This window comes from Anomaloglossus baeobatrachus, chromosome 2, assembly GCF_048569485.1.
Source record: "Anomaloglossus baeobatrachus isolate aAnoBae1 chromosome 2, aAnoBae1.hap1, whole genome shotgun sequence".
Lineage (NCBI taxonomy): Eukaryota > Metazoa > Chordata > Amphibia > Anura > Aromobatidae > Anomaloglossus > Anomaloglossus baeobatrachus.
In genome coordinates this window covers 136,761,112-136,776,366 of record NC_134354.1, presented here as the reverse complement: position 1 = coordinate 136,776,366, position 15,255 = coordinate 136,761,112, and the positions used below count along the sequence as shown (strand labels likewise).

At 42.5% G+C, this 15,255-nt stretch overlaps 1 protein-coding gene across 3 annotated transcripts in view; it reads left to right on the top strand.

The window, feature by feature from the left end:
* LIMK1 (LIM domain kinase 1) overlaps nucleotides 1-15,255 on the top strand; it is a 183,424-nt gene that overhangs the window by 60,388 nt on the left and 107,781 nt on the right. The window contains exon 1 of one of the 3 annotated variants that reach the window (XM_075335373.1): nucleotides 1,579-1,613. The exons of the other annotated variants lie outside the window; for them this stretch is intronic. Coding sequence (XP_075191488.1) covers nucleotides 1,588-1,613 — 26 coding nt within the window. The 5' untranslated portion in view covers nucleotides 1,579-1,587. Of the gene's footprint in view, nucleotides 1-1,578; nucleotides 1,614-15,255 lie in introns of those variants that run through there. 3 annotated transcript variants of the gene reach the window in all.

Here is a 15,255-nt window from a genome sequence, read left to right as displayed (position 1 = left end):
GGATTATTGTGGGGAGGCCAGTGAGATTCGGGGAGATTTTATATATTCCGCCCGCGGAGGTCGGGGGAATATATACCTTACTCTCACCGGGGACCCTTCAATAATCGGCATAAGTAGTATAGCGGCCTCCTTGCTTATTGTCGGGCAATTCCATAATTGGCCTGACTATAAGAGGGGCGCTAGAGAGCGCGTCACGTGCTCTGTCTGTCGGTCGGGAGGTATAAAGGAGGGGTGACCCCCACTTGTTACCCCCCGATTGTGACGTACTGGTAGCCAGCGCGGGGGATTTCTGAGTGACCCCCCCGGTGGTTTGTGACACCCGCCATACAGAATAATGTGCCCTACATAGCCCTCCATACAGAATAATGAGTACCACATAGTCCTTCATACAGAATAATGGGCCCCACATAGTCCTCCATACAGAATAATGGGTAACACATAGCCCTCCATACAGAATAATGAGCCCCACATAGCCATCCATACAGAATAATGAGCCCCACATAGCCCTCCATACAGAATAATGGGGCCACTTAGTCCTTCATACAGAATAATGGGCCCCATATAGTCCTTCATACAGCATAATGAGCCCCACATAGCCCGCCATACAGAATAATGTGCCCTACATAGCCCTCCATACAGAATAATGAGCCCCACATAGCCCTCCATACAGAATAATGAGCCCCACATAGCCCTCCATACAGAATAATGAGCCCCACATAGCGCTCCATACAGAATAATGGGCCCCACATAGCCCTCCATACAGAATAATGAGACCCACATAGCCCTCTATACAGAATGAGACCCACATAGCCCTCTATACAGAATAATGAGACCCACATAGCCCTCCGTACAGAATAATGAGCCCCACATAGCCCTCTGTACAGAATAATGGGCCCCACATAGCCCTCCATACAGAATAATGAGCCCCACATAGCCCTCTATACAGAATAATGAGCCCCACATAGCCCTCTGTACAGAATAATGGGCCCCACATAGCCCTCCATACAGAATAATGAGCCCCACATAGCCCTCTATACAGAATAATGAGCCCCACATAGTCCTCTATACAGAATAATGAGCACCTGGCATCACTGGCCAAACAAAATGAGCAAGCACAGGGCAGGACCGATCCTCCTGAGCAAGAGATGCCCTTTTTATCCACTCTCCACTCTTGCCAAGTGATAACAATTCTAAACAGATAACCAAATCAAAATATCCTAAAATGAATCTAGATTTTCTCATTGGAAAACCCCTTTAAATGTTGCCTTGAGATTACAATAACTTGTAAAAAAATAAGTAAACATGTTATTTCCAAAGAATAAAAAAAACAATAGAAAATCTAGAATTTCTGGTAGCTGCAATTCATCATGACTCTAACAGAATCATTTATCTGAGCACTATATCAGGAGCCGCTCTGCGGAAGCTGAGTACGGTGATGGTTCGGTGCAGGGGGATGGTTGTCTCTGCTGTTACTACAGCTGTGTGCTCAGAACTTCCTGTTCTTCCATATTACTCACAGGGGGCTGGGGAAACCAAACGGGGGATAGGCAGAGAGGGCAGACAGCTGTGAGAACCGGCCGATGGAGGATGGAGCAACAGGCAGCAAAGAAACTGTAAGTGGCACCGAGACATATGAGCAAACATTCCCCTTTATTTAACTTTTTTCGTTAAGTATTTGAGTGTTTATACTGTGGAATCAATACAGATCAAATTAATATAGTTGATTTTAACAATGTGATCCCCCTCCAAATCTGAATAGTTTATTAGCATGATGTACGGTAATATTTTAAATATGCAGCGTGTGTGTGTGTGTGTGTGTGTGTGTGTGTGTGTGTGTGTGTGTGTGTGTGTGTGTGTGTGTGTGTGTAATTATATATATATATATATATATATATATATATATATATACATACATACAGTATATATATAGTGTGTGTATATATATATATAGCTCAAAAAAAATAAAGGGAACACTAAAATAACATTTTGTTGTTTAAGTGTGTGCCTCTTTCGAGCAACATATATATATATATATATATATATATATATACACACATATACAGTATATATCCACATATACACATGCTGTGTGACCTATATATATATATATATATATATATATATATATATGAGTCTATATATATATATGTGTGTATGTATGTATATATCTATATATATATATATATATATATATATATATATATATTGATTAAAAAAATAAAGGGAACACTTAAACAACAAAATGTTTTTTTTGAGAGCTATGTATATATACTGTGTGTGTGTGTGTATGTATATGTATATGAGTATATATATATATATAATATATATTACTGATTCTTGAAAACGTGCATACATGTCATAGCTGTGTGGGTTATCGTATCTGTTGCCATTTTAGAACATTACGCTACACACCTATTCTGTATATTCTGTAGCGCCTGATGTGTTGGTGTATCACTAACCCACCATTCTTTGTGTTTGGTATCGGGCTATGTTCACACTTTGCTTTTTTGTTGCATTATATTTGCAGCCTTTTTTTCATGCGCTTTATGCTAATTAATAGCTTCTTTACAGTACCAACAAAAGCTATGAGACTTCAGAAATCTCATGCACACTATTGCTTTTTTTTTCTGACTAATGAAAACTGCTCTGTTTTTTAAAGAAGCAGTATGTCAATTCTTTCAGCATTTTTGTGCTGTGTTTTCGCTCCTTTTGTCGTGAATGAAACTAACTTTATTTAAACATGTACTGTAGACAAATGACAAACCAAAACACAGCTAAAAAATGCAACAAAAACACAGCAAAACCTGATTTTTGGATGAGAGGAGGTTTTGCTGCAGAAAAAAAAAGTTGCAAAGAAGCATCGTGTGAACATAGTCATAGTATTACACTTAGCACAAAATTCAACGACTAAAATGTCCATAGTTGAGCCACAATTTGCTCAACATGTCAACAGTTCTATGTAAAGGATTGTGCAATTTTAATAGGGAAAGGGAACATTTATTGCCGGTAGCTAAATGAGAACACGATTTCCATAAAGAAACATTGACTTCAAAAGTGATTGAACCTTAGATTATTGGAAACAGATTGAAACCTTTGTTTATCTCCGTTAACTTGATGGGATAATGATACCTCTAGAAGTTGTTACATATTGGTTTAGACAGAACATATTCCAGATATCAAGTTATTTGTGTGAAGAAACTCAAACTCTGTTGAGGCTTTTGGTGGCCAGAAATGTTCCAGGGATTAGATACAGAAGGGTAGTCAGGTGGAAGTCATGGGTCATGAGCGATGGGATAAGCCAGAAACATCATCAAATGTTGAGGGTAAAGGTCAGAAAGGAGGAAACTAAAAGAAGAAAAAAGCAAGGGGCAAGAAAAGAGGCCGAGTCTGGGGAAGAATCACAGATCAGGCTGAAGAACATAACGAGAGGCTAGAAGTTGTGTGGTACTGGGGATGACAATGGTAAGGAGGCCACTGGTTTACATAGGCCAGCAGTGATAGTGATTAGTGATAGGCGAATTGTAACTATTCGTGTTCTAAGTATCCGTAACTAATCCCAAAGTACTATTTCGGTATTTGACACAAATAACAAACCAAATGCAAGTCAAAAGGGAACCCGAGCATTTTTCTTGTCATGACGAATACTGGAATAGGACTCTGTGTTCGGTAACGGTAAGTATTATCCAATCACTAATAGCTACTATTCACCCATCTGAACTGGTCAAGTCTTGGTCACGGCAGTACAGTGTACTCACTAACTAATCTAGACCCTAAAAATATGTAGTCCCAAAGTTTAGAGTGTGTGCACACAGCGTCTCTTAAATGCACGTGAAACTACCGAGTTTTTCAAACAGGTGATGCTTCAGAACTTTTTTGTCTTTATTTTATCTTTTCTTTTTTTTTTTTTTTTTTTTTAAGCTAAAACGATAGCAAAACACTCCAAAAAGTGTCCAGACATCTTTTGAGCTTTCTGTTGACTTGTATTGTAAAGTACAGAGTGTTTTCTGAACAGAAAACGCCAAAAGAATGGACATGTCCTTTATTTTAACATCTTGGTGGTTTAGATACTTGAAGCAGTGAAAAGACATTCAAAAGACTCAGCAAGGCATCCCTATATAAGAAAGCATGTGTTCATCTTATTGACTGTTTTCTGGTACGATTATTATTTTACTCACTAAGGCTATGTGCGCACTAGAAAGTGCCTTTTTCTTAAGAAAAAAACGGACCCTCTTAAAGAATCCCGCACCCGCGGTAAAAAAAAACGCACCAAAATCCGCGTGCGGTTTTACGACGGATTGCCGCTGATTTTCCACAACTTGGTTCCCGCGGATTCTTACCATTATCTATGGCAAAAACTGCAGGTACCTGCGGAAAAGAAGTGACATGCTTATTAATTCCGCAGTGGAAATTCCGCGGGTAAATCTTCGGTTAAAAAAAAAAACGCAGTGTTGGCGCAGCATTTTTTAAAACCCATAGGATTTGCTTTGCTGGGGAATGACTGCAGCAATGTTAGACACATTTTCTGCAGCAAATCCGCGGTAAATCCGCAGCGTGCACACATAGCCTTATATAGATTATGAGGCCATTTCCGCTGTGGATTCTGCCTGAAAAAGACGTCTTGTGCACATACCCACAAGTATTTTGCATGCAGCTGCAAACATTTAGTTAGCCTATTTTATCCATTACCTTGATAATCTCCTATGATAAGGCCCCCTTTATATGTCTGTGATTCCGGTACATATGGTGTACGTTTTCATACGTACCAGGACACATGAACATACACAGACTCATTAAAATCAATTAGTCTGCACACACATCCGTGTTTTTTTCACAGACGTGTGTGTGTTCCGCACGGAGACTAGTCTTTTTTTCTACGGCACCACTGATGTCACACAGACCGCACACTGATGGGCTCTGTGTGACATCAGTGTGACATGTGCAGGAGAAAACACATGTCTTTGAAATAAAGTGATTTTCTCTACTCACCTGTCTACAGCGCTGCTGTCTTCAGCGCTACTATCACTTGTTTCAGGGCCTGCTCATTATGCTTATGAATATGTACTGCACTGCGGACCCAGAAGCAACAGCGACACCGGGGACAGGTGAGTAAAAAGTTCCTGATCTCCGTGTGCTATCACAGATAGCACACAGTGAACACTAGTGTGCCAAAATCACGGCACATGAAAGGCCATATGCACCTTCAACACGGATCATGAAAAACGTCAGTGTTTTCCACGGATGTGTGAAAGAGGCCTAAGACTGTGGTCAACAAATGGTGACAACTGAGTTGGAGCCCTGTGAAGACACACCTGAGGCAGTTTATAGAGTTTCCTCTCTGTACACAGTTACAAATATTACTGTACGGTTCTACGTAATAAATGGTTCTACAGTGGGATTGCTGTAAATTGCTGTTACTTGACAGAGTCATTTAGCAAAATTACATATTCAACAGTTAATAGTAGTCCCTGATGGCTTATAAAGTATGTTTTTCTCTGAAACGTTGCAGTGTTTCAGAGTCAAACATACCTGGCTGAATTTGTAAATCCAGAGCCAGCATGTATCAGCTTTCAGGTTCCCTTTAAGGCTATGAGCACAGAGAATATATTGAGAAGATTTAGAGTGGATCCATTACAAAATCCTTCTGAAAAATCACTTAAAGCGCCACCAACATTTTCTTTTATTTCACTGCTGTAATGGTACTTTAAAGGGAACCTTTCAGCAGATTTGGGGCCTATAAGCTGCGGCCAACACTAGTGGGCTCTTATATACAGTATTCTAGCATGCTGTATATAGGAGCCCAGGCCGCTGTGTAGAACGTAAAAATCACTTTATAATAGTTACCTAAACAGTCACTGCGGTGAAGTTGGGTCATATGGGTGTCTCTATTCTCCGGTGCCGTCGCCTCCTCTTTCGGCCATCTTCATTCTAAAGCCTGTGTGCATGACGCGTCCTACGTCATACACACTCGCCGGTCTCGCGCAGGCGCACTACAATTCTTTGTTCTGTCCTGCTCAGGGCAGATCTAAGTTCGCCTGCGCAGGACCTCAATGCTGACGACTGTGGATGACGTAGGACGTGTTATGCACCCCGGCTTCAGAAGAAGGATAACAAAGATGGCCGAAAGAGGAGGTGTCGGCACCGGAGAATGGAGACGCAGGGCAGCGTGGGTGTTTGGCAGGGGTGAGGCTTTTTTGCAAGTAGAGTAGCAGCACTGTACATTGAGCCTCAGTGTACAACACTGCTACTTAGAAGCGCTATACACCAAACAGTGTTGTACATCGGGGGTGCTGGCGGGACTTTAATGTACAGAGCTGTAGACCAGGTCCCCACCAGGAGCTATGCCATGAGCCACGATACTGTGGCCAGATCGCCGACCCGCCCCACATAATGTGCTGTGTAATATTGTCTCTCGGAAGCCATGACATTTTAAATGTCACAGTTCCTGGCAGAGAACATTGTGTGAGGCGTGACAGGGCAGGGCAGCATCCACCCCACAAAGTGTGCTCTGAGCAACCGCAGAACACAGTGGCAGTGTTTAGTGCTGGCCCGCAGCGGCACCGCGGACCGGCAAAAAAAAAACAATGGCCCGGTTCTGGTCCACGGACTGGTGGTTGACGACCCCTGCTTTAGAGCACTGAGCACTCGTTTTTCTTTGTCGCTCTATTGGGAGACCCAGACAATTGAGGCATAGCCTATACACCCAATTGTCTGGGTCTCCCAATTAGAGCTAGAAGAAAAGGAATTTACGGTAAGTAAACAAAATTCCCTTCTTCTTTGTCGCTCTATTGGGAGACCCAGACAATTGGGTGTATAGGCTATACCTCAATTGTCTGGGTCTCCCAATTAGAGCTAGAAGAAAAGGAATTTACGGTAAGTAAACAAAATTCCCTTCGTCTCAGAGATGTATCTCTTGGCCTCTTCCATACCCATACTGAGCAAGAATGTGTCCTGCATAGGGATAGTGGAGTACGTTGCTGCCACAAACTGACAGCTTATTACCGCTGAAAACAAAAAGAATGGATATCGTATGTTGAAATCCAATCCATCACTGTACAGTCTGATCAGTCATATTCTTATTAGATAGGCATCTTGTTCCAGCATGTATGGCCGCAACAAATCCCACTCACTTCCCAACATAGGCTCGATATTCAGAAGGTCCTGAATATGGAGTCAATGTTAACTGATGTGGCCAAACACTAATTTCTTTTTCATATTTGGGCCCTATGTAAGTATCAATCAACCTTCTATTGTTATTGAACTATTGACCTTGATCTTATATATAATCACTGGGGAACAAATGAAAAAAAAAAAAACACAAAAAAAACCTTTTGGTGCCTCAGGTATTAGGCTTTATTTAGGTATCTTCAGTTCTCTGAATCTGAGTATGTCATTCATTTTTTTCGTAGCAGCTCTATGTTTTGAGATAATGTAAAGTTGCCCACATATCAGTTTGGTATGTTTTCCTCGATGGCAGTAATAACTATAGAATCAAAGATGGTCTGTAAGGTATGTGACAGATACTTGAAAACATATTACATGCAATGAGCTTTTAATTGAAAATGGGCATATTACAATATCAACCGAGGGAATGGCGGCCGTTCATGACAGTTCTAAGTGGAGCCTAGAATATGTGCTTTTACTCAATGGAAACAAATATGGATCAACCCCCAATAGATCACTCAACTAAGATAACTGAAGAGCAAAACACAATTACTCTGACCCCACATACCATGATCATATCATGATCACCAGTGGCCAATGTCTGTGGATCTAAAAATGGTGAATATTGTCCTGGGACAGCAGATACACCAAGTATCTCTGTTTTTTTTCTGCCTCTGGGATAGTAGATCAAAAAATGAGCACTGGATGAGAAAACAGTGGCCTCTGAGAGAACATATGTAGTAGGAGAAAACAATGTAATTGCAGAACCATTGGTTGACAGGAATAAGATAATTTTACCACCATTGCACATTTAGTAAAGCAGATTGTAAAGACTCTAAAAAAAGTGGGAAGATGCTTTGACTATATCTGCAGAACATTTCCAGGACTCACCACGGAGAAGCTAAAGGCCGGTATTTTTGACAGTCCTCAAATCAGACTTATAAAAGATCCACACTTCAAAGATTCATTGAATGATGCTGAGGCAGATGCATGGTATCGTTTCACTATGGTTGTACAGAATTTTCTTGGGAAATCTAAAGTAGATAGTTACACTGAACTAGTAGAAAAAATGCTATATTCTTTCCATCACCTCGGCTGTATAATGAGTATCAAGGTGCGTTATCTCCATAGCCACTTGGATCGTTTCCCAGAAAACCTTGGTAAAGTGAAGAACAAGATAATTGGTTCCACCAAGCTTTAAGAACTGTAGAACAAAGATCCCGACAACACTGGGATACTCACATGATGTCCGATGCTTGTCTTTTCAAAGTGATTGCCCTGGGACAACTCACTGTAAGAAATCTTTAAGGGGCTGCTTTCGCTAAATACTGTATGAACAATGTCTGTCTCAATGACAAATTTTTATGGATGTTTAATTCTTATTTTGGGACGTAAAATTTTCATAAATAACATAAGTCTAAATGTATGAATTTGGTTTACTAACCAAAAAGGCAAAAATAATAATGTTTAGTAGACAGCAGTCCTAGATATTCGATCAGTCGTATGTATATACATAAGATATATCATATCTCCTTAACTAGAGCTGATGTAAGAAAATTAAGGGCAGATTTAGAATCGGAAATAAAAACTAATCTATAAACAGGTTCATTTCTAATGCACCAAATTCTTCATTTCCCAGTGTAATGCATCACTTCCAACCTATGCCAGATATTGCACATGAGAATGAAACATCTCGGCTCCATAGGACTAGTGATACACGTAGTCTATAAATGGTGTTCCTCATGTCTCTGGGACTCCCTGGTGAATACTGATTGATCCCATATCATGGTTTCCTCCACTCTGTACATGACTGCATGTCACTAGATGAGAAGTGATCTTGATGTAATGGAACTTGTGGTAACAGATTTGAGTATAGGTAATGGTAAGGAGGGATGATGTGGGCTGCTTTGACCTTATCTGCTGAGAGGAATTTCGGCTAGTTTCCATGAGTCACAGTTATGTATTGCTTACTGGATATAGGAAAAGGAGAACGCTAGAAGGGCTTTATTACTGCAACCCTAAAACGAGGCATGTACTGATTTTCACAATACTCGCGTCAATTGCAGCCATTATTGGGAACTGTGTGACCCATCTCTGACACATCACATTCAGAAAGATGAAGTTCACAGAGTTCAATGTTACCTTGTCTCTTCGCTATCTTTGTTACATGTGCAGTCAGTCTCTAAATGAGACCCTATTTCTGCTGTCAAAATGAGATAAACCTTGTCGGCGCTACAATGAACCCTAACTTAAAGGGAACCTACCTGTCAGGTTGTACCTACAGTCTGATCTGTGAACATCATGGTATGGAGAAGAAGAATTATATATAGGTTGGTAAGAAAACATTTATTAATTACAATTCCTGGTGTTTGTATGTATATCGGTTGTTATGCCCGTACCTAACTTATCACCAGTAAATGAAATCAAAACACAAAATACGCATTCATACCCTACTGGTTCTTGTACAGACTAGGAGATTCGTAGCCACACAAGTAAACACACCAACTCGGACCTGCCTACCTGAAAGGTCAACGAGTGGTTTCTCATACCTCCTAAGGATTTAGAGCTAAGGCCACTACGTAAAACTAAACAAGAGCATGAGAGTGTGCACTGCAGAGGTAGACAGAGACCCAAGGTGAAGAAACTTAAACCATGTGCACAAAGATTAGTAAATGAAAGCAAGGCAAGTCTTCCACCAACCTGAGGACAGAAGAAAGATGTTGGGAAAGTAAATGAGCAAACATGCAACAGCAACACAACTGGTCTCTGCCTAGCAGGCAAAATACCTTAGCTGCAGGGCTCGAACTCCTTTGCTGTAATCCACCTAAAAATATAGCCAGCAAAGAAGGTGAGTAAAAATAGCCCCACCCAAGCTGTCTTAGGACAGAGACAAAATGGGAAAATGTGAAACACTTTACTAGCAACAAAGCAAGGGAAGAAAAGCCAAGATAAGAGAACCATTAGCAGGTGCGCAGAGACTGACCAGGCTGTGGCTCAGAAGGAAAGGAAGCCGTCCACGCAGCAAGAGGTCAAAGGATCGTGCCCTAAAACCGAGACATGACATCAGTTCAGTAAGTGATCCACCTCTCTGGACTGCCTGAATAGGATCACCCACTGGACTTATATGAGTACAAACACCAGAGATTTCAATGAACTGTATGCAAGTTTTAGGTTTTACTGAAACTTTTCCCAGAAAAATATATAACAATCTGATGAGCTCCTTCTGCTCTATAGAATCCTTCTTGCAAGACAAATATCATTTAAAAAATGACAGCTTCCCTTTAACTCACTGGGGTCCATTGATCATTGTACCAGATAGTAATGTTAAATGGTACAGTAAAGGGTACTTTACACGCTGCGATATCGGTACCGATATCGCTAGCGAGCGTACCCGCCCCCGTTGATTGTGTGTCACGGGCAAATCGCTGCCCGTGTCGTACAACGTCGCTAACACCCGTCACACATACTTACCTGCCTAGCGACGTCACTGTTGCCGGCGAACTGCCTCCTTTCTAAGGGGGCGGTTCGTTCGGTGTCACAGCGACGTCACTATGCGGCCGCCCAATAGAAGTGGAGGGGCGGAGATGAGCGGAACTAACATCCCGCCCACCTGCTTCCTTCCTCATTACCGGCGGCCACAGGTGCGATGTTGTTCATCGTTCCTGCGGTGTCACACATAGCGATGTGTGCTGCCGCAGGAACGACAAACCGCATCGCTACTGACCAGACAACGATAAATGGTAAGTGAACGACCTCTCACAGACAAACGATTTTTGTCTCTTTTGCGATCGTTTAAGGTTGCTCATAGGTCTCACATGCTGCGATGTCGCTAACGACGCCGGATGTGCGTCACAAACACAGTGACCCCGACGATATATCGTTAGCGATGTCGCAGCGTGTAAATGGCCCTTATTTCTGTGAAATGATGGCACATGGGAGTTGAGGCTACAAACAATTTTGGACACAAACCGTATATTGTGATTCATGGCTGTTTGATAACCCACAAGCTAATGGCGAGTCACAAGGAATCTATCCCACATAGCCTGTATTTCCATTTGTCACTATGATAAAGGTCTCTGCTATCAGAGAAAAACTACTAAACCAAAAACCTGACCATGACTATAGTTATCCACTTGTAAAAAACTATACGAGAGAACTATTAGGTCACTCTGTCTTCTATTTTTTTTTCTTCTGAATGTAAAAAGGAGTAGTTTAATTTTTTAGACTAAACACAGATAATTTAAAAAGGACAATAATGTTATATACTGTATTTATTAAAATGTATTAGAACTTGAATGAGTCAATAATTATATTCTTACAAAAACTGAAACACTCCATGAATGTAAGGCCCATTTCACACATCAGTTTTTTGCCATCAGTCACAATCCATCAAATTTTGAAAAAACAGATCTGGCGACTGACGCCGCTGGATCCATTTTTTTCTCATCGCTTTGTATTAGCGACGGATGGCCGCATGTTTCATCCGTCGTTTGACAGATCCGTCGAAAAATGTTTGTCCGTTGGACGGAGACGACGGCCAGAGTAACGTTTTTTGTGTACGTTGAAAAAACGGATCCGTCGCCGTCCGTCGTTTGGTAGAATGGAAGCCTATGGGCGCAGGAGCCATCGTAATCAAATGACGGAATCCGCCGACTATTTATCCACAATATGCGACGGATCCGTCGATTTGTCGAGAAAACAGTTTGTGACTGATGGCAAAAAACTGATGTGTGAAAGGGACCTAAGCAGTGAAAGTTTTGGTATTTTTGGTGGACTTCATCATAACATTGTAACACTTTCTGAATCAAATTCCAATCTCTGCTAGCTGTCATTTAGTAAGAACCTTCATTGTCTAATTCCAGGGAATTAAAATCAAAAAGAGCTGAAATTTAGACAGTACCTGTGTTGAGGCATGGTTGTCATGTTTGGACTCTGCGATGACGACATGTCAATAATGTGTTCTCTATCGAAATGAGTGAATCAGTTTTCAGGCCCCTGGTCCAGCAGCCAGGTCTCTCCTTGCCCACAAGACTGGAGCCCTGTGAACCTCCTTCTAAGTAATGGCCTCCGTGCCTCCTCTTAGCTGGCCTGGCACATTGTCACGTCTTGTGAACCTCTTCCTACCTAGAAGGGAACACAACCAGGAGCTGTGTTTTAGGTCCTGAAATTTATTCACCCATCTCTAGTCCCTATAAGTCTTTATGTTGTCTAGTTTGGAAAGGTCAGGTCTACTAAGTAAAAAATAAATCACAATCATATCCTTACACTAATAGTCTGTTTCTAGCAGTCACACTTCAACATGCATTGGTGCTTTTGTGGTTGCATGATGGCAGCACCCTACAAATGAAGCAGCCTCCTTGTTTGCGTGGGTTTCCTCCTGGGTCTCCAGTTTCCTCCCATCCTCCAGACATACTGATAGATTGTGAGCTCCAGTGGAGATAGTGATGATGATGTCTATAAAACTTTGTGGCGTTAATAGCGCTATATACTATAAGTGAGTGAAATAAATAAATACTTTTTTTTTGTTTTATAAGATGCACCGGATTATAAGACGCACCCCAAATTCAGAGCAAAAAAGGTGAAAAAAAAGGGGGGGTCTGTCTTGTAATCCAGTAATGTCTTACTGGAGGGCGCAGTAGCGGTGGTGGAGGAGTCACAGAAGGCAGGGGAGGTAGGTGTCCCAGAAACTGTAGGCTGTGTGGTGCAGAGGCTCAGGCTGCCGTGCTGTGTGGCTGCTTGTGGTTAGGGCTTTAAGGAATTGGCACCCGGAAACAGCACAGATTGAGCTCTAGGCTCGATGACAAGCTGAGATCTCATCTGTGCAACGCCACTTCCAGGCGCCATTTGCATGAACTCCACTGGAGGGAGATCAATGGGCCGGAGGCAGCGTCTTAGCAGATGAGAGCTAAAGCTGAGAGCTCCATTTGCACATGCACAGACTCCGGGCGGCAATATTTGAAGTCATCACCGCCCGACTCGCAGTGCCAGTCCAGCCGCCAGAGACTTTCGCACAGCAGCCAGAGACCCCACACAGCCGCTGGAGACCCAGCACATCTGCTGCAGACACCACGCAGCCACCCCAGCAGCAGCCGCCAGAGACACCACACAGCCGCTGGAGCCCTTGCACAGCCACCACAGCCCCTTCACAGCGCCTCAGTATTCTCCTGGCCTCTTGCGACCCCTCTCCACCACCCCGGTAAGCTGCATTCAAATTATAAGGCGCTCCCCTCACACAAAAGTGCGTCTTATAATCTGCAAAATACAGTAATTGTTTTTCTTTGCTCGCTTGGTGACTGTTCCTTTACACTTGAGACTTTTTCATAAATGGAAAATCGATTATTCCTACCACAATCCACATCCTTATAGAATGACCACACAATTTCTGCCATTGAAAATCAGAGCTGTCCTAATGAGCTTTATACAGCTGATATTGGCAAGTTGCCTTGGCACTTAAAGAAAATCTGACACCGTGAATGCTGAGCTAACCCCGCCTACAGAACAGATCTCTGTGTACGCTGTGTATAGGTAGAAAGCTGCTAATCAGTGGTGAGGGCGGGGATACACAGAGCTGAAGAATATGGGGGACTACATGGAAGTACTAGTAATACTAGCAATACTCTCTTGGTAATAAAACTTTTATCAAACCGACAGCAGGCAGCCCAGTAAGGGATCCATTGCTAGAATCAGGGTCTCTGTCTCTACGTTATGCTGATCACAGATTAGGTGGCAAAAATCCAGGGAAAGATTCACTTTACGTAACAGAAAACAGTATGTCTGCTTCTTATTTTCATTGTGATCACTATAGATAAAAACAATGTACTGAACCTAGTTGTATCACCACATATTATTCTAGCACTGTTTTATGTGCCACCCCTCACTTCACCAGCTCTACATCATTGATTGTGGTGACTACCGATCTGTTTTTCCTATTAAGGGTGCTTTACATGCTGCGACATCGCTAACGATATATCGTCGCACATCCGGCGCCGTTGGCGACCGCAGCGTGTGACACCAAGGAGCGACTATCAACGATTGCAAAAATTTGAAAAATCGTTGCTCGTTGACACGTCGCTCCTTTTCAAAAAATCGTTGCTGCTGCAGGTACGATGTTGTTCGTCGTTCCTGCGGCAGCACACATCGCTACGTGTGACACCGCAGGAGCGACGAACATCTCCTTACCTGCGTCCACCGGCAATGAGGAAGGAAGGAGGTGGGCGGGATGTTCCACTCATCTCCGCCCCTCCACTTCTATTGGCCGGCCGCTTAGTGACGCCGCACGAACCGCCCCCTTAGAAAGGAGGCGGTTCGCCGGCCACAGCGACGTCGCAGGGACAGTAAGTCCGTGTGACGGGTGTAAACGATGTTGTGCGCCACGGGCAGCGATTTGCCCGTGTCGCACAACCAATGGGGGCGAGTACGCTCGCTAGCGATATCGGTACCGATATCGCAGCGTGTAAAGTACCCTTTACACAATCTCAGTTCCATTTTTCATCTGTAAAAATGAAAAGTTGCCAAGCGGCCGTGCACCTATTTGTATACTCGGGAATCATGGATGCAGGCAACTGCCCCGTTTTGATGAGTGATGAATAAAGCTTCTGTGATATAACCATTAAAAAGTGAATGGACCTGTGAGGTTCCACCACATCAAACTGTTTAGATTCAGATGCTGGCAGAGCTGATAACAACTGATCGGTGGGGTGTTGGGTGTTGGACCCTAACCAATCTGATATTGGTGACCTATTCAATGAATAGGTTATCAATACTACAATACTGGAAAAAGCCTTTGATATACAACACAATGAAAGTTGTATGACCACCATGGTAGGCAGCATTCAGATGGCCATAATATGCTCTGCAGTCAAGAACAGATCCCATCAGAACAAAGTAAGTGAAAGGTTCGGGGCAAATGAACAACATCTTCTTTACCCCTATAGCTATGTGGGGTGAACACGAGGCCAGTACAACCAATAAGGATAGGTTCTCACTATGTCTTGGAATTACTTAGTGTTCTCCTAACATATGTAGCTGTAAACCATTACATTATAGATACACTATGTGCAGAATTATTAGGCAAGTGAATATTTTGATCATGTC